The sequence below is a fragment of the Nannobrachium achirus genome (genome assembly GCF_963921795.1).
Source record: "Nannobrachium achirus genome assembly, chromosome: 8".
In the NCBI taxonomy this organism is placed as follows: domain Eukaryota; kingdom Metazoa; phylum Chordata; class Actinopteri; order Myctophiformes; family Myctophidae; genus Nannobrachium; species Nannobrachium achirus.
In genome coordinates, this window is record NC_137817.1 from 57,987,514 (window position 1) to 58,010,013 (window position 22,500).

General features: G+C 45.0%; 2 protein-coding genes across 2 annotated transcripts in view; one reads left to right on the plus strand and one right to left on the minus strand.

Moving 5' to 3' along the window:
• Positions 1-3,106: 3,106 nt before the first annotated feature.
• On the plus strand, positions 3,107-13,090 carry LOC308290256 (protein Jade-1-like; the record flags this gene model as incomplete). The annotated part of the gene is made up of 2 exons (XM_080732042.1): positions 3,107-3,632; positions 11,346-13,090. 2 exons carry the CDS (start codon positions 3,107-3,109, stop codon positions 13,088-13,090), a joined length of 2,271 nt encoding a protein of 756 aa, XP_080588168.1.
• A 5,077-nt stretch (positions 13,091-18,167) lies between these two features.
• The window catches only part of xaf1 (XIAP associated factor 1), a 10,518-nt gene continuing 6,185 nt past the window's right edge, over positions 18,168-22,500 (minus strand). The window contains exons 5-7 of the mRNA XM_080732043.1: positions 21,849-21,916; positions 20,511-20,906; positions 18,168-19,515 (exon numbers count right to left, since the gene is read on the minus strand). Coding sequence (XP_080588169.1) covers positions 19,483-19,515; positions 20,511-20,906; positions 21,849-21,916 — 497 coding nt within the window. The 3' untranslated portion in view covers positions 18,168-19,482. The remainder of the gene's footprint in view (positions 19,516-20,510; positions 20,907-21,848; positions 21,917-22,500) is intronic.

Below are 22,500 nucleotides of genomic sequence, written 5' to 3' on the forward strand. Positions count from 1 at the left end.
GATTATAGATCTATATATATATATATATATATATATATATATATATATGCTGCCTCCAAGCCACAATTTGTTGGCTGCGTGATGTTGTGGCCCTAGACATAATTTGGCCCTCGGAGAAAACAAATTGGGGAACCCTACTTTAAATAATCCCTTTGTTAAAGGAGTGGTGACACCGGCCGAAATTTAACATTATGGTACAGTAGGTCACGTGGTCTTTGTTGAAACGGTTTGGAAAGGGGGTGGAGCTCAAAGTATGCAGTACAATCAACAGCCTATTCTCTGACTCACTGGGGGCTCTGTGTTGCTGCCGACACGCCCATACAGCTACTGTAGCTGTATGGGCGTGTCGGCAGCATCATTTGATTGGATAATTTAACATGGGGGTACATGACATCATTAAAAACAAAATGCTAATTTGATAGCCATAATTAGCTGTTTTGGCCGTGTCACGCCCCCTTTAATAAGCACTAATCAGTTAATTGCGACCGAAGGTCGCATATACTCTGAAGAACCGTGTCGCTTGAGTGTCCTTCCTTCCGTATCCTCGTGACCGTCCGTATCCTCTGTGATGTCAGTGTGATGTCAGCGAGTTGTGACATCACTTCCTGTACAGGGCGGCTACACGAAATGTGGATAACACTATATATGGAGATAGTCCAGTCCATCATGTCATATGGGACTACCGTCATAGAAAGTAGCCATTGTTAGGCCGGAGTCATTGGCTGTCTAAACATGGAGATGTGGATAACACTATATATGGAGATAGTCTAGTCCAATATGTCATATGGGACTACCGTCATAGACAGTAGCCATTGTTAATCCGGAGTCAATGGCTGACTGTCTGTACAGGAAGTGATGTCACATGACATACTTTTTATGCCCATATATGAGTCCTAACATGGAGATGTGGATAACACTATATATGGAGATAGTCTAGTCCAATATGTCATATGGAACTACCGTCATAGACAGTAGCTATTGTTAGGTCGGAGTCAATGGCTGTCTGTCTGTCTGTCTGTCTGTCTGACTGTCTGTACAGGAAGTGATGTCACATGACATACTTTTTATGCCCATATATGAGTCCTTCTGTACCACATCTCCATGTTTAGGCAAACTCCACACAGAAAGGCCCTATCGCCAACCCAACCTAGGGTGTGAGCGATAGGGCCTTTCTGTGTGGAGTTTGTCTAAACATGGAGATCTGATCCTCTGATCTGATACGGGCGGCTGGACTTAGATCACCTATGAAAGGATGTCCATGAAAGAATGTCCATCCACCTGGAGAAAAGAAAATGTAACAAGGAGGTGGCAACAGGGCGGCCAAATAAAGTTATTAGGCCTGGATCCAACTTTAAGTCGACGCACATGATTCCAGAAGTGTAGTGCTTATTCGCTCTTGTATCAAACCGGTACTCGAAACGTACTTAGAATTTAACATATTTTCTAAAGTAAATATGGGGGCTGCTGTGTTAAGAACGTTTCGTTGTCAAGCTCAACGTTGGGCATTTGGACCTATACATGGAGAAATGGAGCGAATCTGTTTGGCCTAAACATGGAGATGTGGATAACACTATATATATGGAGATAGTCTAGTACATCATGTCATATGGGACTACCGTCATAGACAGTAGCCATTGTTAGGTCGGAGTCAATGGCTGTCTGTCTGACTGTCTGTACAGGAAGTGATGTCACATGACATACTTTTTATGCCCATATATGAGTCCTTCTGTACCACATCTCCATGTTTAGGCAAACTCCACACAGAAAGGCCCTATCGCCAACCGAACCTAGGGTGTGAGCGATAGGGCCTTTCTGTGTGGAGTTTGCGTGTTCTCCCCGTGTCTCCTAGGGTTGATACCCTCACAAAAACATGAACAAACTCCCCCCAGAATGACAACAACTAGAATCGTCAGAGAAACGCTGTGGTTGGCCAGATTGTCAAGAATTGGCGCGACCTCGCCCTTTAGGGCGAGGTTGCATGTCACCCTGAGGTCGCATTCCACCCTCGGGTGTCTTACTAGTATGGCACCTTATTGTTCCTTATGAGATGCTTGTCTTTAAAGATGGGGTGCCATGATATTTTCCACCCCACAAAACATAATCATCATTATTATGATTATACTTGGAGGAAGATTTATTTTTACAAAAAGTGTACAGAACGTGTTAAAATGATGTTTTTCATGTGACCACACCCACCTGTTCATTAAGTATGCCAGGTTGTCAGGTGGGTGGTGACCCAGCTGAAGTTAGCAAAAAAGAAAGGACGGTATGATATTATGATGTCATTATATCAGTGTATTTCAGTTGGGCATTTTGACTCAGAGGCTTTCAGGTTTCAGGAAGTAAATACAAATACACAGGGAAGACATATCTTCTTTAGTCGCACATGACAGTGCACCACAGGATTTTGAACTAGAACTGGACTCTGTCGAGGTGCCAACTTACACATTGTGCACAAGTAGGCCATGTATGGCCCTTGTGTGCCAGCAGAGCACGCCATGAGGTGCGCTCACCACTGGCAGTGAATTTTAATATACAGGTAGGTATATGTTTTGAAACATTTGTGGTCAAGTCAATGGGCTGAAACCTTAGCTAAATATGGAGTCATACTCCAAATATACGTCATGGATGACTGGCGTCATTCATGGACACAAAAAGCCATGCTGTTATTATTAGAGCCATGCAGCCATCCTCTATTGGCCTCCACTAGGAGACGCTAGAGGACAAGGTGACATCAGGAGCCATATAAGGTCGTAAGAGGCAAAAGGAGAACAAGCCACGGATGTTTGGCTTGTGAAAGCTGTTCAAATCCAACTCAACACCGAAAACAGAGACTCATTCAAACAGAACCTTTCCATGACATGCTCTTCTGTGAACAACCTGGACCTTAACCAATGAACGCTATTGAAACACGCTGCCTCTACTTCACTGTGCAAGTGGTGGCATTTAAGCAAGCTATTAAGTAGCCAGTTAGCTAACATTAGCGAGCTAATGTGCTAAGCCAAACCAATAAAGGTGGAGGTTCCCAGAAAACCTCCACAAGTGTTCTTTGTTTTGATTGCGTCTTTTAAAGGAAAAGAAAAACACAAGAAACAGGTTCACCATCATGAAGAGAAGTAGCCATGCGAGCAGCAGTGGAGTAGGAGACACCACTTGTTGGTCCAAGCGCTCCAAAGCACAGCTCAGGAGAAGAGGAGAAGAAAATAAACCTGACGAGGTGTTCCGCACTGATCTGATCAGCGCCATGAAGCTCCCTGACTCCCGAAAGCTGAGGCCGGAGGAGTACCACCTCCTGGCCGACCCCTGGAGGTCTGAGTGGGAGAAGGCGGTCCAGGTCCCCGTCAACCCCCAGTCCGTCCCTCAGCCGGCTGTCCGCATGCTGGCCGAGAAGCCCAGGCAGGTCACGTTCACTCTGCCAGAGGGTCTGATCGGGGCGCCGGACTCTGGGCCTCGGGGCCGCGTGGACGCGTGGACGCTTGCTAACTGGACGTGTCACTACGACCTGGACGAGGAGGACGTGGCCTGGATGCAGGTGGTCAACGAGGAGTTCACCAGGACGGGAATGCCTCTGCTCGACGAGATCACCATGGAGAGAGTTATGGAGGAGTTGGAGACTGTGAGCAGCCGTGGACGTAAGAATCATCATCATAATAATCATATTCGTGTACACTGTAGGGAGCTACAATGGAAAAAACTATGGCTCGTGGACCAACCGGTGACTTTGTACACGACTTCGTACATTTCCCATAGATTCTATGGGACTTGACCACTTGCTCCTGCCCTTCGTGTACACGGTCTGTGCCGTCTATAGTTTCTTAATGGGGGGCAGCAGAGAGCCATATGTACACAGGCCCTAGGTGGTGTCCACGACCAGTAGTTTTACATGAACCCTCAGAGGGACACTGTGGGCTTATCAAGTGGTCCGTGGTGGTTCTCAAAGTGAGGTCGGGGGACCCTCAGAGGGACACTGTGGGCTTATCCATACCTTGGCTACAGGGGGGAAATAATTAAATGTACTTTTCATCGTGCCTGTTGCTAAGGTATGGCAACATGATTGGTGTCTTGCAAGACACCAGTCATGTTGCCATACCTTAGCCTTTCCTGAACTGACGCCGCTGTGAACATGTGTACACAGCCAGCATATTACTCTATGCCAAACTTTGCACACACACTCCTTGCCTGCCAATCCACAACCTCCACCCCTCCAGGGACCCCCAGGGCTTATCTCCCGATTAGGACACTTTCCAGCATAGTGACATGCAGAACAAACTGTCCATATAGTATGGTTTACATAAAAGTCAGTTGTCTTTCACACACACACACACACACACACACACACACACACACACACACACACACACACACACACACACACACACACACACACACACACACACACACACACACATATATATATACATATATATATATATATATATATATATATATATATATATATATATATATATATATATATTTCATTTATTTATTTCATAAATATTTTTCATCACAATTGGGTTTGTGGGGAGCCATCCCTGCTTCAAGCTGTCACAGCATGGCACCAACACTTCAAACTAGTTAAAAAACCCAATACAGCAGATCTACAAGCACCTCACAGATCTACAAGCACCTCGCACATGCCAGGGACAGAGTAGGTTGGCCTGCATAAGCCTTGCTGTCAACACACTATACTACACCACTCAGGCCACCAAGCCAGGTGTGGTCAATTAGTGCCTTCTTTTGATCAGTGGCTTCTGCTTGATGAGTGGCACCAGTCTGTCTTTGTTCCCTGGTCAGTCAAGTTCACTGGGAGAGAATGTTTCAGATCAGTGCAAGTGTATTTGTTTTCCATTTGGACTTACTGTGTTTTGTTGGTACAAGTATGCGTGCGACTAACTAATATTTCTGATAATTCCAATTTGTTTGTTGTTTAATTAGCCGGATTGTGAATGCCCTGCATTTTTCTTTCATCTTTAGAACCACACGTGTGTAACAAAACAGAGTGGTGATCATTTGGTGTGGGTGAAGAGAAGAAAAACATTTCATTAAAGGAGTAGTTCACCCCCAAAGTGACTTTTTTTCTATTGAACTCAAGTCTCCATGGCGTGAGTAATACATTGAAAAAATAAGTCATTTTGGGGGTGAACTACTCCTTGAATGTCAGTTTTGTGGTGTTTTGACTGGACACCCTGAGGATATTGCCAGATAGACAGACAGACAGACAGACAGACAGACAGACAGACAGACAGACAGACAGAGAATTGTAGGCCTTGCATTTATTTGACTTGGTTCCAACAGATGGCGAAAATAGCTAATCTTCAAGCTCACAATGCCTCACTGTTTGGACAAAGAGTTGAGGCGTTACATTTTGTGAAACACGGCCTTGTGAAAATAGCAGATCTACATGCTCACAACACCTCACAACGCAGGGCGGCGTGAGCATGTAGATCTGATATTTTCACAATTTCTGCCCCTAATATTTAATTTATCATTTTAAAAGTATTAAAAAGTCCTTAAATTGTCTCTTTAGAAATGTGCAGATAGCCTCTGTATACTGTTGAGTGGAAAAACAATGTTTCACATTAAGCTAAACATTTGGGACCACCCAAGATCATTTGGAGACCCCTCTAGGGGTCCCATAGTTGAACCACTGACTTATAAGGGGAGTATGGAGACCCCTCTAGGGGTCCCATAGTTGAACCACTGACTTATAAGGGGAGTATATGAGGCTGGATCCGTCTGGAACACTGCACTAGGCTCTCGCCAGCTCTGTAGCTCTCCACACTTGAACAGTTGTGTCCTTAAATTCAATTATAATAATTAACCCCTGTATATACGGGCAATAGTTTTACATGACTTTGTGTACACAGCCAATAGTTTTACATGAACATGTTCAGGCTTTAGTACTGTACTGTCTCGTGTAGCCCAACAGAGCCCATCACAGCACAACACGGCCCACCAGAGCCCAATACAGCCTACCAGAGCCCAATAGACTCCAGCAAACCTAAGTCCAGCCCAGTCCTGCCCAATAGGAGTATAGACCAGGGAAGGGGGGTAGTTAGATGACTGCACCAGACTCCACCAGGCTGCTCCATGCTCCAGCCAGCTCTGTAGATCCTGTGTACACGGCACTCCTAACTCGAAAGGTCAAGGAAAAGGGTCGTTTTAGGCATCAAAACAGGCCCTTTGTCCTTAAAATGAATAAAAAAATCAAAAAATATGTTTTGTTTCAGGCAGGACACACGTTTCATATTTGAAGCATGCCCGATCTGATGGAATGGGTTTCGTGTCTCTCCGACACTTTGAACCCTTTACGATTGCGAAAAAGACACCGAAACCCGGATTTTTGTCCTTAAAATCAATAAAAAAATCTAAAAAAATCTGTTCGTTTTACGCAGGAAACACTTTTCATATTTGAAGGATGCCTGATCCGATGGAATGGGTTTCGTGTCTCTCCGACACTTTGAACCCTTTATGATTGCGAAAAAGACACGAAATTTGCACGCCACCAACACGATTACACATTCTTTCGGATAAAAGACACTTATTCTGACTTACTTTTTGACGCTGAATCCAACAAACCCGGTCTCGTGTCTCTACGACACTCCTAACTCGAAAGGTCAAGGAAAAAGCCACTGTGTACACAGGCAATAGTTTTACATGACTTTGTGTACACGGCCAATAGTTTTACATGAACATGTATAGGCTTTAGTACTGTACTGCCTCGTATAGCCCAACAGAGCCCAGCACAGAACAGCACAGCCCACCAGAGCCCAATACAGCCCCCCAGAGCCCAACAGAGTCCAGCAAACCTAAGTCCAGCCCAGTCCTGCCGAGTAGGAGTATAGACCGGGGAAAGGGGGTAGTTAGATGACTCCACCAGGCCATTACTGTCCAGATCTGGCTTGAATAGGCCAGACCAGGGTAGACAGGACTGCACCAGACTCCACCAGGCTGCTCCAGCCAGCTCTGTAGATCCTTGCACATGCGATTAACCACTGTGTACTAGGGGTGTCTTCTAAAAATCGACGAATCGACGCGTCGTTTTAAGCCCCGGGAATCGACGCCAATTGTTTGAGTCGAAGCGAAAATATATATTTTTTTATATCACCAGTTAGCCTACTACTGCCAGTACTGCGGTGCACTGCTGGACTGGTGTGGTGTCATGTACTTCCAATGAGAAGTAGCAATTGGCGAACACGAACAGTTATTTATTGTCTCGCACCAGCGTCGGGTTGAAAGTGAGACGGAACGGCCAGAACGGTTCAGACCGCCGCTTCGTTAAAACATTCAGAGCCGGGACAGTGTTCCGTTAAGAGGAGGGAAGCACGCTGTCAAAATCCCATACTAAATAACCTGCCACAGCACAAACGCGCGTCCACGAAGTAGTAAACAATCTTCTAAAGTCAAATTAACATACACAGAAGTGTAGGCTACAAGTTACATTTTCTAATTAAAGTGCTTCTGAATTGTTCCAATGTTGTAATCCATGGTGAATGATTGTGTTTCGCTGTGTTTGCGTCCATGACATGTCCACACTGCTGGCTCTAACGTAGCCTCGGAAACCCAGACTTTTAGCTCTAACGGGAGCTGTGCCTCCCCCTTTTTATGATCAGTTTCTGAAATGAATCCGTTCTCGACACTGACTCATTACTCTGTCAGTGCTCTGTGTCCCGCGACTGCGGACTGGATCCCATCGTTCATTTAAAAGAGCCGTTCAAGAGAGCGGAATCGTTCGCGAATGTCTCATCTACTGCACGCTGCCGAGAGACGGGGCAGAGTTGAAACAGCGGAGATTTGTTTTAACGGTGTGTTATAACTCTATGGTTGTACACTGCTATGCAGATAACATTTGTGCTCGCGCACCGATATCACCGAAAACACTGTGTATTCAATTCATCTCTTAATGTATTATTCTATTATGTTGACGTGGTTTAAAGCAACACTTTTTTTTCTCTTTTTTTTACACAAAGTAGACTATAAAACGATTCGTCGACGCGTCGGATTAACCCCCGCGACTCGAATCGACTTCATAAATCCTGTGTCGAAGACAGCCCTACTGTGTACACGGGCATTAGTTTTAAGTTTTACATGAACCCTCAGAGGGACACTGTGGGCTTATCAAGTGGTCCATGGCCGGTTCTCAAAGTGAGGTCGGGGGGCCCACAGTGTCCCTCTGAGGGGACACGGCACAGACCGTGTACACGAAGGGCAGGAGCAAGTGTTCAAGTCCCATAGAATCTATGGGAAATGTACACAGGCGTGTACAAAGTCACCAGTAGTTTTACATGAACCCTCAGAGGGACACTGTGGGCTTATCAAGTGGTCCATGGTCGGTTCTCAAAGTGAGGTCGGGGACCCTCAGAGGGACACTGTGGGCTTATCAAGTGGTCCATGGTCGGTCCTCAAAGTGAGGTCGGGGGACCCTCAGAGGGACACTGTGGGCTTATCAAGTGGTCCATGGTCGGTTCTCAAAGTGAGGTCGGGGGCCCACAGTGTCCCTCTGAGGGGACACGGCACAGACCGTGTACACGAAGGGCAGGAGCAAGTGTTCAAGTCCCATAGAATCTATGGGAAATGTACACAGGCGTGTACAAAGTCACCAGTAGTTTTACATGAACCCTCAGAGGGACACTGTGGGCTTATCAAGTGGTCCATGGTCGGTTCTCAAAGTGAGGTCGGGGGACCCTCAGAGGGACACTGTGGGCTTATCAAGTGGTCCATGGCCGGTTCTCAAAGTGAGGTCGGGGGGCCCACAATGTCCCTCTGAGGGGACACGGCACAGATTGTGTACACGAAGGGCAGGAGCAAGTGTTCAAGTCCCATAGAATCTATGGGAAATGTACACAGGCGTTTACAAAGTCTCTGAGTGTCCCACCAGGCTGGAGCAGCCTGGTGTTGTCTGGTGCAGTCCTGTCTACCCTAGTCTGGCCTATTCAAGCCAGATCTGGACAGTAATGGCCTGGTGGAGTCATCTAACTACCCCCTTTCCCCGGTCTATACTCCTACTCGGCTGGGCTGGACTTAGGTTTGCTGGACTCTGTTGGGCTCTGGGGGGCTGTATTGGGCTCTGGTGGGCTGTGCTGTTCTGTGCTGGGCTCTGTTGGGCTATACGAGGCAGTACAGTACTAAAGCCTAGACATGTTCATGTAAAACTATTGGCTGTGTACACAAAGTCATGTAAAACTATTGCCCGTATATACAGGGGTTAATTATTATAATTGAATTTAAGGACACAACTGTTCAAGTGTGGAGAGCTACAGAGCTGGCGAGAGCCTAGTGCAGTGTTCCAGACGGATCCAGCCTCATATACTCCCCTTATAAGTCAGTGGTTCAACTATGGGACCCCTAGAGGGGTCTCCATACTCCCCTTATAAGTCAGTGGTTCAACTATGGTACCCCTAGAGGGGTCTCCAAATGATCTTGGGTGGTCCCAAATGTTTAGCTTAATGTGAAACATTGTTTTTCCACTCAACAGTATACAGAGGCTATCTGCACATTTCTAAAGAGACAATTTAAGGACTTTTTAATACTTTTAAAATGATAAATTAAATATTAGGGGCAGAAATTGTGAAAATATCAGATCTACATGCTCACGCCGCCCTGCGTTGTGAGGTGTTGTGAGCATGTAGATCTGCTATTTTCACAAGGCCATGTTTTACAAAATGTAACGCCTCAACTCTTTGTCCAAACAGTGAGGCATTGTGAGCTTGAAGATTAGCTATTTTCGCCATCTGTTGGAACCAAGTCAAATAAATGCAAGGCCTACAATTCTCTGTCTGTCTGTCTGTCTGTCTGTCTGTCTATCTGTCTGTCTGTCTGTCTGTCTGTCTGTCTGTCTGTCTATCTGGCAATATGTTCAGGGTGTCCAGTCAAAACACCACAAAACTGACATTCAAGGAGTAGTTCACCCCCAAAATGACTTATTTTTTCAATGTATTACTCACGCCATGGAGACTTGAGTTCAATAGAAAAAAAGTCACTTTGGGGGTGAACTACTCCTTTAATGAAATGTTTTTCTTCTCTTCACCCACACCAAATGATCACCACTCTGTTTTGTTACACACGTGTGGTTCTAAAGATGAAAGAAAAATGCAGGGCATTCACAATCCGGCTAATTAAACAACAAACAAATTGGAATTATCAGAAATATTAGTTAGTCGCACGCATACTGTACCAACAAAACACAGTAAGTCCAAATGGAAAACAAATACACTTGCACTGATCTGAAACATTCTCTCCCAGTGAACTTGACTGACCAGGGAACAAAGACAGACTGGTGCCACTCATCAAGCAGAAGCCACTGATCAAAAGAAGGCACTAATTGACCACACCTGGCTTGGTGGCCTGAGTGGTGTAGTATAGTGTGTTGACAGCAAGGCTTATGCAGGCCAACCTACTCTGTCCCTGGCATGTGCGAGGTGCTTGTAGATCTGTGAGGTGCTTGTAGATCTGCTGTATTGGGTTTTTTAACTAGTTTGAAGTGTTGGTGCCGTGCTGTGACAGCTTGAAGCAGGGATGGCTCCCCACAAACCCAATTGTGATGAAAAATATTTATGAAATAAATAAATGAAATATATATATATATATATATATATATATATATATATATATATATATATATGTGTATATATATATATATTTTGTTCTGCATGTCACTATGCTGGAAAGTGTCCTAATCGGGAGATAAGCCCTGGGGGTCCCTGGAGGGGTGGAGGTTGTGGATTGGCAGGCAAGGAGTGTGTGTGCAAAGTTTGGCATTGAGTAATATGCTGGCTGTGTACACATGTTCACAGCGGCGTCAGTTCAGGAAAGGCTAAGGTATGGCAACATGACTGGTGTCTTGCAAGACACCAATCATGTTGCCATACCTTAGCAACAGGCACGATGAAAAGTACATTTAATTATTTCCCCCCTGTAGCCAAGGTATGGCAGCTGCCATAGCTTGCCATACCCAATTGACGCCCCTGCATGTTCACCTCCAGTAGGTTGGGAAAGTAGCCTGCCACCCTGTGGAAATAGGCTTGAACTGCAAGATAGGACCCTAAAACAAATAAAATGGAATAAAAAAGCATCCGTAAGACGGATGGGCGAACAAGTGGTGTCCATACGTAGATGGGGTCCCAGAGGACATGTAGAGCCCACCCCCTTATTTTTCACGCCCCCAGGGAACACACAGCGGGGTTTGGAAATTTGTCGTGTACACCAGCCCTAGGACCTCGGCTTCGTGGACCGATTTAACGATAGGGGTAATAATAATAACACTAATAATAATAATGACGTAGACCTTATTAATACCATGGGGGGGATTCCGTTTCAGCTTCATCCATCTGATGGATGCTCAGGTGGTCATACTGAGCGCTCGGGGGAGAGCAGGGAGGAGTCAAGACCTGGCTGGGGCCGGGAACGTAACCTGGAACCTTATTTTCCCCCGGCGGCCTATCTACCCGTTCAGCTGTGGCCTCCCCCAAAGACTACAGGAGCAATACTCACACAAGGATTGGCAAAAAGCTGCCGGACTGCCTCCCATGTAACAACGTGCAGCCGTAGCTCCGACCGAGACATGAACAGCATCCTAACTGAGGAGGAGGAGGAGGAGGACGAGGTCAAGTTCAAATCCCACTGCCCCAAACACTCTGGACCCCTGCAGGGGAGCAGCGAGCCCAGAGACTCTGGAGGGGAGGAGGAGAACCAGGTGGGAAACAGAGATGAAAGAGGCAGGTTGAGGGAGGAGGATGTCCTGCCCTCTTCCTCTGTTCCTCCAGGTCTCCCCTCCTCCAGACTTCCCACCGGTGAGCCGGTGTTCCTGAGCATCCGGCAGCAGGAAGAGAAGAGGGTACATCTCTGCAAGCCACGTGACGCTCTGCAAGAACCTCCACAAGAACCTCTGCAAAAGCCTCCACAAGAACATCTGCAGAACTGTTCCTGGAACCCTGTCCAGGAGGTCCAGGAAGAGAAGAGAGAGAACTTCTTCAAGCCACAAGAACTGTCACAAAAAATGTGGCAAGACTGTTCCTGGACCTCCTTACAGGAACAGGAATTCTCCCCGCAGAGGGAGAACCTCTGCAAGCTGCAAGAACCTCCGCAAGACTGGAACACGTTCTCCAGCAGTTCCTGGTCCTTCATCAGGGAACTGGAGGAGGATGTATCTTCATCTTCTTTTGCTCCTCCAGGTCTCCCCTCGTCCAGACGTCCCGCCGGTGAGCCGGTGGTCCTGAGAAGCCGGCAGCAGGAAGAGTGTCAGCACCACTGGAAGAAGTCCTCCTACAGTTCCTGTACCTTCGTTGAGGAAGTGGAGCAAGACTTCTTCCACGAAGAGAAGATGGTGAAACTCTGTAAGCCACAGAGACCTCCGCAAGACTGGAAGAAGCCCTGCTCCTTTGTCCAGGAACTGGAGGACTTCTGGCACTTTGTGGACGTGAAGGAAGTGGCACGTCACCTTAAGCTGTCTCAGGAAACGGTGGACTTTGTGTTCCAGTACTGGAAGCTGAAACGCACAGCCAACTTCAACCAGCCGCTCCTCGAGCCCAAGAAGAAGGGCGAGGAGGAGGAGAGCAAGAGTCTGGAGCGCTCTAGCCTCCAGCTCATCAGCCAGCTGCGCTACAACCTGGAGAGGGTGCGGAACCTGACCTGCATGGTAACGCACAGGGAGAAGATGAAGCGTTCGCTGTGGGAGGTTCAGGAGCAGATCTTCCAGCACCAGCTCAGACTGCTGGACCAGCAGCTGCTCACCGGTGACGCCTCCTCGGCCGACGCTTTGGAAAAGTCCCCGTTGTCAAAACCAGACTTCCAGTCTGGCTCTCCATGGGGCCAGTCCAGCCTGAAGACTAAATGGGGCTCTTCAAACCACGAGAAGAGTGAAGGCCTCCGTGGAAAACTCTTCCCCAACTCCCTGCACGCTTTGACTCAAAAACACAGCAACAGCCAACCCCTGGACACAAAGCATTGCGAGGGACTTCGGGAAATGAATGTGTGCCTTATGGAGGATGGCAGAATCCCTAAAGACCTCCCTATGGAGAGCTCACTTCGGGAAAGAGGCCGTGAGGGCGGCCACGGCTACGATACCAACACCTACGCTAGCGAGAGCTAAAAGCCACATGTATCAATGCGGTCACTTGGGAAGCCCTCAGCACAGAACCGAGGCTTGGAGCCCAGAAGGAGCTGCAGAGGTTCGAGGAACAGCCGCAGCTTTAGTGCGACAAGAAGGAAGCACTAGTACCAGTCTCATGTGTTTGCGATAAATGCCAGTACAGGCAAAGAAGTAAAATAATCTATTGGGGGTCTGTGGATTTAATTCATAACTAGAAGCTCGCGTGCACTCCCTGCTGCGGTGGGGAACGTGCGTGCCGAAGTCTGTGTAATGCAAATCCCATTATACCTGTTTCATAGGACCCGTTTTGAACATCTGTTTGCCTGTGTCCATTTATGCCCATATATGGAGATATCTGTATCTGTCTGTCTGCGTCCATTTTATGCCCATACTGTATATGGAGATCTCTGCAGACACAGTGCCGGTTCTGGAAAACCCTGATGTCAGACATCAGCTCCGCATACGGAGAATCCGAACCTCTCACGCTGGTTCCGGAAAATCGCGTGTCAGGTCGGGTCGAGGCCGGGCACTGCACTACCTTCTGCGGCGGGGAACGTGCGTGCCGAAGTCTGTGTTGACTCATGTGGCGTAAGTGATGTGAGAGTCTTTTATGCCAGTTCCGGAAAACCCTGATGTCAGACATCAGCTCTGCGTACTATTTGCACAGGAATGATGTCAGAATGAGTCAGCAGAAGTGATGTCACAATGAGTCAGCGGCGCTTGTTCCGTTGTAAAACAGCCTGATGTCAGACACCAGCTCCGCATACGGAGATTCCGAACCTTTCGCGCCGGTTCCGGAAAACTGCGTATCGGGTTGGACTCCGCGCTGCGGCGGGGAACGCACGTGCCGAATCTGAAGCCGGTGGGACGAAAGGTTCTCGTTTGCCTGTGTCCATTTATGCCATGTATGGAGATATCTGTCTGTCTGCGTACATTTTATGCCCATATTATGGAAATCTCTTTATCTGCCTGAACGATGTAAATAGGGAATGAATGCTCACACTTAATGCAAACTCCATTATACCTGTTGTCATAGGACCTGTTTTGACCATCTGTTTGCCTTCGTCCATTTATGCCCATATATAGAGATATCTGTATCTGTCTGTCTGATGTCAGTGCTGTGGGAACCAACACATGGGCACCGGTCACGAGGACGTCCCACAATAACATACGTGGATGTACTCAAGAAAGACGTAGGAGCACAAAGTACCTGGCCTGATGTATGGAGAACCGGGATGACTGGAAGCAACGATGGACGACCTATAGAGAGAGAGAGCTCTGCAGACACAGTTCCGGTTCCGGAAAACCCCTGATGTCAGACATCAGCTCCGCAGACAGAGAATCCGTAAAATCGCGTATCGGGTCGTGTCAAGGCTGGGCACTGCACTTCACCGAATTTGAAGACGGTGGGACGAACGGTTGTCACAATGAGTCAGCGATTGCGCCGGTTCATCCGGAACAGCCTGATGTCAACAATCAGCGCCGCATACGGATATTCCGAATGTTTTGCGCCGGATCCGGAAAACTGCGCATCGGGTCGAGTCGAGGCCGGGCACTGTACCCCACGCCGCGGTGGGGAACGCGCATGCCGAATCTGAAGCCGGTGGGACGAACGGTTCTCGAGTCGAGATACGCGGATTACATACATACATACACACATGCATGCACGCACGCTCAAAGAGACTTGTCGCATTTATTGTAAGATTAATTCATTGGTTGCATTTGTAGTCCTAAACTGGCCATATAGAGGACCACCACAGGTGTGTCTGATTGGCATAGAACCAATGTTCTATGTTAATCAAAACACCTGTGTTGGTCCTCAACATGGCTGGTGTAGGATTACAAATGCAACCCATCAATACATAATCTGGGGTCCTTGAAATTAAAAATGCACCACACACCATATCATCAGCATCATTTCAAACACGACACATGTGCATATCTCCTTTTCTAAAACGGCTAGTTCCATTCCTTGATTCTGATTGGCTGGTTGCCGTGGTATCTGAGACTATAACCACCACCTTGAATCAGTTTATATCAAAGCCAGGTGCATTATTTCTTTCCACAGTGCTGTGAGGCTGCACTAGAGAAGAGAGCGTTTGATTTTCTCTCAAATCCTGACGTGCCTGTGCTATGCACCGCCCGCATGCATAGGACAGTGACTGAATGGCTCCGGGCGGGGCTTGTAAAGGCGAAAAGTGCCTCAATTCTCCAGGCCCATACTCGGCTGTTAGTTTAGGTTGCTATGCTATTGCATTTTTGATGTGATGTTCACCCACATAGCAGCTAAATCTGGATGAAAATAAACATGTGTATGGATCAAATATGGTTCTTAACATGAGACTGATCTAACACATAAGTGTTGTTTCCCTATTTTTTGGCAAAAAGAATGACGTGACTTTATAAACACACACTGGCTTCTGTTCCTGGGATGTGGCTGGTAAACAAGGAAATGTCTCTTCCTGGTGGCGGAGAAGTGTACTTTTTTCTTTAATATTGGAATGTTTAGAATTATTTTCTTGTTGCCATATTGCTTTTAGAAAAGCAATAAGCCACGCGAGGCTTGTGGTTACCGGGGGTATTGTACACTGCTGAGAGGGTCGGAAACACTCGGCTGACGCCTCGTGTTTCCCAACGCCTCTCAGCCGGTGTATACTACCCCGGTAACCACTCGCCTCTTGTGGCTTATTGCTTTAGTATGGGCTGTTCTGTCCGTGAACTCAGCAGTGGGGATGTCTGTCGTTAGTCTCGAGTGTCGTTAGTCTCGAGTGACGTCAGTCTCGTGCTCATACGGACACTCATACAGACATAGGCCTACACACAAAGCCAGACATAGGACCGATTAGCACCGCTTAAAAGGTTGAGAAGTGCAAAATCCACAGTGCTTATACCCATTTAGGCCTGAACGCAAATTTAGATTTGAAACGCTTTAAACAATATTTCATGCCTTAAAGGACAACTTTGTTTTTTTACAACAAGGGTTCATATTTTAGATGTAATTAAAGAATATAAAAGATGAGTGTTAAATTGATTTAATTTAGTTCTTTCTATTGTTTTAGAGATTCTTAAGTTATTTCAGTGGTTGGGGGCATGCGTACAAGTGGCTAAATATGTCATTTTACACAGAATAAGCCCATTCCCAAGATACAACGAAACCTTTCATGGTTGCATGTGACTTATGGGGGTTAGAAGTGTTACTGTAAATAGCAATAAAGAAACTGCTGGCTTATTGTGTCTAAAAAAAAACATATTTAGCCACTTGTACACATGCCCCCATGGTACGCATGGCATGCCCCACATTTTAGCATGGTAAACGCGATAAAATAGAACGAAGCAAATGAAAACATTTTAACACTCACTTTTTCTTTTCTCTAATTACAATCTAAAATATGAACCCTTGTTGTAAAAAACCAAAGCTGTCCTTTAACTATTAAAAAAATAGCCAGTGTGTAACTCTGCAAATATACCAGCAGGGGTCTTCAACAGGGGGCCTTCAACAGGTGGTCCTCAGAGTTACTACTGGGGGGCCGCCAAAATCTTTGTGATAGGATCATTCTTGTAATTAACAACTATTTTCGGAAAATAGGTTTGGTGTAGAGGGGGATCTTTGCTACCCTAGCCCAATTTCTTTCCCATTTGGCTGCTGTGCAATGCATATAGCATTATCCCTGTTGTGTCCTTGTTAGAGTTCTCAAATTCTTGCAGAACACACTCTATCCGAGCTTGTAGATCTGCTATTTTTGGCATGATGCAGCTTTATTAAGTTTAATTGCTCTAAATTAACTGTAGATTTAGTCAGCTGAAATAGTATATTTAGTCAACTTAGGCTAAAACTAAAACATTTCAGGTGACCAAGATGAGACTAAATGGAATTTAACTCAAAATACTAAAACTAAATCTAAACTTGCTAATTCTGCAGTCAAAATCAACACTGGTATTTCTCTCACTCTGGTGATTTGAGCCACTGGTGCCCTCTGCTGTCTGTTTTTGTAAACACTACCTGGGGTTTATTTGTGGCATGAGGGGTTTGTCAGTTCACATTTTAGGCTTTAATTGTCCCCAGCTTAATTTGCTAAATTGTTTTCGCAGATGAATCTGATTTCATCCTAATGGATGCCAGGGTCCATCTACATGAGGGAAACATTTGAACACTGTAGTGAGTGGGAGACAAGTCTGGCTCTAGAGCAGTGCACCCCCCCCCCCCTGACAAGCACTAGGTATTGTAAGAGTTGGCATTACATTAGTGATTTCCAGGGATGTAGTGGGGGGGGGGGGGGGGAATGCGGGGGTACGGAGTGCCCACACTTCTCTCAAGTCAAGTCAGTTGATATTATATTTTCAGGTCGTTCTGACCCAGCAATTGGTTGAAATAGGCTCGCCAGCCGTGCTGAAATGAGCATAACTAACAGCAGATGGTAATATAAGATTTGAAAATGGATTAATTAATTGGAAATATCAGTTGTGGAGCTATTTTGCATGGGAAGTTTGGCTGATGATCCGGTCATCAAATTATTGGTTGAGAACCACTGGTCTAAGGCTATTTCTGCCACCGCGCAGACCCGTTTTAAGCCAGCGAAAACGTTAAGTGCACGCGCACAGACGCACGTGCATGTGCGTGCACGCGCAGTGAGTGCCCACACTTCCAGATTTAGCACTACAACACTGGTGATTTCATCTGTTCCATTGTGAAAATGGCCTCTTTTATTTGACAATTTGGCAATTCTTTTGACCAGAGGTACTAAGAAGGTCTTAAAAGTTCTTAATTTGTCACTTTAGAAATGTGCAGATACCATGTATACACTTATACTGTATATTGGTCTGTTTACTGTTGAGTGAGAAAACAATGTTAACATTAAGCTAACAAGTGTGGTACAGTGTGGTACTGACATGGTTAGGGTCCCTTCGTCACAAAAATACAAAATACAAAATAAAAATGCCATTTTTCCAGCGAGATTATGAAGTAGCAGACAACGCAATGATGGAACATTAGTTTATTAACGGTTTTAATTGTGAACACTTAATTGTACAGGAGCAGACAATTAAATACAACCCAGTTGTTAACATCTTATTTCCTGCACCACATACTGCCATCAGCAAACATTATTATTACTAAAACAAACAACAAAAAAGTAAAGTTATATTTTCGTCCATGCCTTATCCCCTATCCCTAAACGTCTTTGCCTTTGTTTTACTATTTGAAAAACATTTCAAAAGACTTCAAATAGACGATCTACATCGACATGTTAGCTTGTAGATCAGCTTTTTAATTAGTAAAAAAAGGCAAAGTAAGTTTAGGGATAAGGGGTAAGGCATGGACGAAAATAGGGCCCAATGTTTTCTACTTCTGTTTTCTATTTGAACACATAAGATTGAATCTAATTTTAAAACATTAACGGTTCCACGGTTATCTTAGCAAATTGTGCTTAATTAGTAGATAGAGCTATTATTTATTTACCATAACAATTGAGTACCAGAGACGAATAACAGTCTAGGTAAGTCCATATTTAAATTGTTTTGAATATAGATATTTTTTGATTTACCACACCGTAAACCACAAACTAGTCATTTTTAATCTGTTAAATTGTTAATACACTCCCCCCTCCTTTTGTTATTTGTTATCTGCTCCTTTTGTCTGCTGAATATTGCTTGTACGGAATTATACTGTGGTTCCACAAACTGTTGGAGATGTTGTTCCACTTTCCATAAGTATCATGTCTTATAATTCCTAATATAAATGAGTTAAGTAAAATAAATCTAATTCAACAAAGTGAGGGGGGAGTACATTAAGAATTTAACAGATTAAAAACTTCTAGTTTGTGGTTTACACTCTGGTAAATAAAAAATAAAAAATCTATATTCAAAATTTTAAAATATGGACTTGGACTGTTTTTCTTCTCAGGTACTCAATTGTTAGGCTCCTTCAAGTCAGTGATAGATAGTAATGCACTAAACCTCACAAAACAATGTAATAACTTGTAGTGCATCTTTAAGGCAAAAATATGTCATTTACAATCGCATTTCAACACACCAGACTTTGTAATCTTTTCTCATCTTTCATTGCTGTCGGGCAGACACCTTGTATTTCCAAATTTCAAATTGTTATGTTGTGTTTTTCTTTTTTTCTTTCGTAAATTAATTTCCTACTTCGTCGTATAATGCCGCACCAAAATAGTCGATCTACAAGATCTCAGCTTATGAATTATATCGTGCCATGTTGTGACCGTGTAGATCGGCTGTTTTCCCAACGTTTTGTTTCATAGTGAAAGGTATTCGATGATAGACATACAAGGTTTCCACCCAATAGCCATGAATCACAAAGCTATCGTATCCATAATTATGTTTGGAGGTCTGCTGTCAGAGGATACTCTTCATCATCATCATCATCATCATCTTCATTTCAGGTTGACGTGGATTTGACATTTAGCCTGAAAACAGAGAGGAATCAAGGATTATACATTTTAGGGTACAACAAACGCTCTTTCTTCACACTCTTCTGACTGGGAAATTGTTCATTTAGTGTTCATTTAGTGTTAAAGGTAGTGAATGTGATATTGTTCAGCGAAGGTCTTTACACACTGGCAAATTAGCGAAGCGCCGCAAAAAAGCGACCTAAACATGCAAAGAATTCGCCTTATTCCTTTTCCCATACACACCAAAGTGCGACGCAAATAAGCATATAAAATTTGCCAAATTGAATAAGACAGCGTTCTGTCACGGCATGTAAACACAGTGGTGCCGGCTCGGAACGAGTCAACGAGACAACAACCCATGGCTAAAATACTAAAATGGAATATATCCGACTAAAACCATTGAAAATACTAATATGATAAAACACTAAAAGAAACTACCCTAAAATCTAAAGAACTGTCCGGCTTGTGAGAGAGAACCAGGTGATGACACAAAGAAATGAGCAGACACAATTGAAACTGGAACACTATAAAACTGAAGCTGATGAATGCATGGTGCTGCTTACTAATGTGCTGCAGAGACAACTGAACGAACACTCTATAGCAATGATTACTATCACAATATCGTCAAAGTTTTAGCTGATGATTACTTGTCATACAAATAATTGAAATTAACGATGGCATTGAACATTGGAACATACTGTATGAACATAAATTACATCTCTGTTTTCCTTTTAGGTTTTGTAAACAAATATTACATTATGATAAATAACTTAAATACACTGTATATAAAGAAAAGTAAAATGTAATCATTATGGTGCCATGGCATTGGTCCGAAGGTTCATTAGTCCGAATTTGTTAAGAATACTATGCCTAACTCTAACCCTAACCCTAACCCTAACCTCAGTAACCCTAACTAAATTCGGACTAATGAACCTTCAGAAAATGAACCTTCGGACTTATGGGCAGTCCTTATACGTTCATATAATGGCGTAGTGACCAGTTGGATGTACCTCATGCCAGCGCAGTGTGACCAGGGGCAGCACCAGGTCGCAGTGAGGACAGGCACTGATCTGGTCGGGGTCTCCCATGAACGCCTCCTCCTCTCTGGGCTCGTCTGAGTAGGAGGCTCCATATACCACCTCCTCCTCTCTGGGCTCGTCTGAGTAGGAGGCTCCATATACCACCTCCTCCTCTCTGGGCTCGTCTGAGTAGGAGGCTCCATATACCACCCCCTCCTCTGTGGACTGGTCTGAGAAGGAGACTCCCTTCACCACCCTCTCCTCTGTGGACTGGTCTGAGAAGGAGGCTCCCCTCAGAGACTCGATGAGCCAGGGCACAGCCGCCCCCTCTTCCTCCTCATCTTCCTCCTCCTCCTCCTCTCCTCCGGATGTTGCGTCACACTCCAGCTAGTTGTAGGGACAACAAGAGTTGTTGCGTTTGAGTTGTGTTAGCAATATGTTTGCATGGTATTCAAGGCAAACAGACACAGACTTGCCGTTTCAACTCTTCAGTATATACTGCTTTTCCTGAAAGTTTCCTGCAAATGCAGGTTTCTCTGTTTTGCCTTTCTATTTTTTATGGAGAATTGCAGAAGTGGCAGAAACTCGCAAATGGCAAGAAACCACTCCAAAGCAGAATCATTTCAGCACCACGGACAGCGACACTCTCACAAAACACACGCACGCACGCACGCACACCCACACACACACACACACACACACACACACACACACACACACACACACACACACACACACACACACACACACACACACACACCCACACCAAGTCGGGAGGGCAACTGTAACTGCTGTAACTATAGCTAAAAAGATGCCTTTTCAAAATAAAAACACGTGGATGGAAAAGTCCACACCACAACCATAACAAAGACAACGGTGAACGGCCGTTATATTCTATGATAGGTTGATAATACCTATAAGTTGTATGAAATGACTAGTTTACTTTTTCCTTTTTTTTTTTTTTTTACTCCCTCAACTGGCTCCCGAGTACAACACACTGATGCTGGCCTTCAAAGCAGCCAAAGGTCCATACCTTTGTAAATTGCTCTGGGTTATAAGTGTCTGCTAAATGCCTAAATTGTAAATTGCTGAATTTACGAAACAATTCCTATTTCCTGTCTCCTAGGACTAGTTTTGAAATCCGGCCCCATTTCATATGGCACACAGATCAGGTTTGTTTTTTGAAACAGTGGCTGTCCCTTTGCCAGGTTGTTTTGCAGAAGACTCCATTTTGTAACATTTACACACTCTCACAGTTAAAGTAACACTCGGGTTTTAAGGTGTGGGTGCTGAACAAAGTTCAAGATAAAATCCTTGAATAAAGTTCGCCTCGTGTTCATCGATCTCCTCTGCTGGGAAGGCTTGCTGGCACTTCAGACAGTTCACCGATATTTGCTCTGGAAAAGAAAGCACAATAATGACAATAATTAGGGCTGGGAGCCTGGGACTTGATTAAAACCAACGTTGTCATTAATTAGATCGTTTGTAGATGCTCTGTAATTAGGGTGGCCATTCGTCTGGATTTACGCCGGACAGTCCGTTTTTTAACCTTGCTGTCCTCCACCCAGCACAGCCTCTGGCCGGACACCTAATTGTCCGGCTTTCAGAGGGATTTAGGCTACAGACAGTGCATGTATTTGCTTAATGGTTACATTTACATATCTCCGCAAATCTCCCGTTTAGCAGATATACAAGCTCACAGCGCGACACCGAACCGCAGCTTGTCGCGTGCTATGTGTGTGTATTTCGTTTACACACAGCAAGCACAAGTTGCACTACTCACAGCGAACGCTCCAGTCGCTCCTCCCACACTTGTGGATAAAACCGACGGCGAGTAGTTGTTAGAAAGCCTGGTGACCTGTAATTAATACATCTGAAGTTTATTTGACCCGAGAAGACTTCTCTGTTGTATTCCTCCAAATAAAACTTTGGGGTATTTTGGTATACGAGCAAATCGATTACCTTTTAATCTAAATTTCCA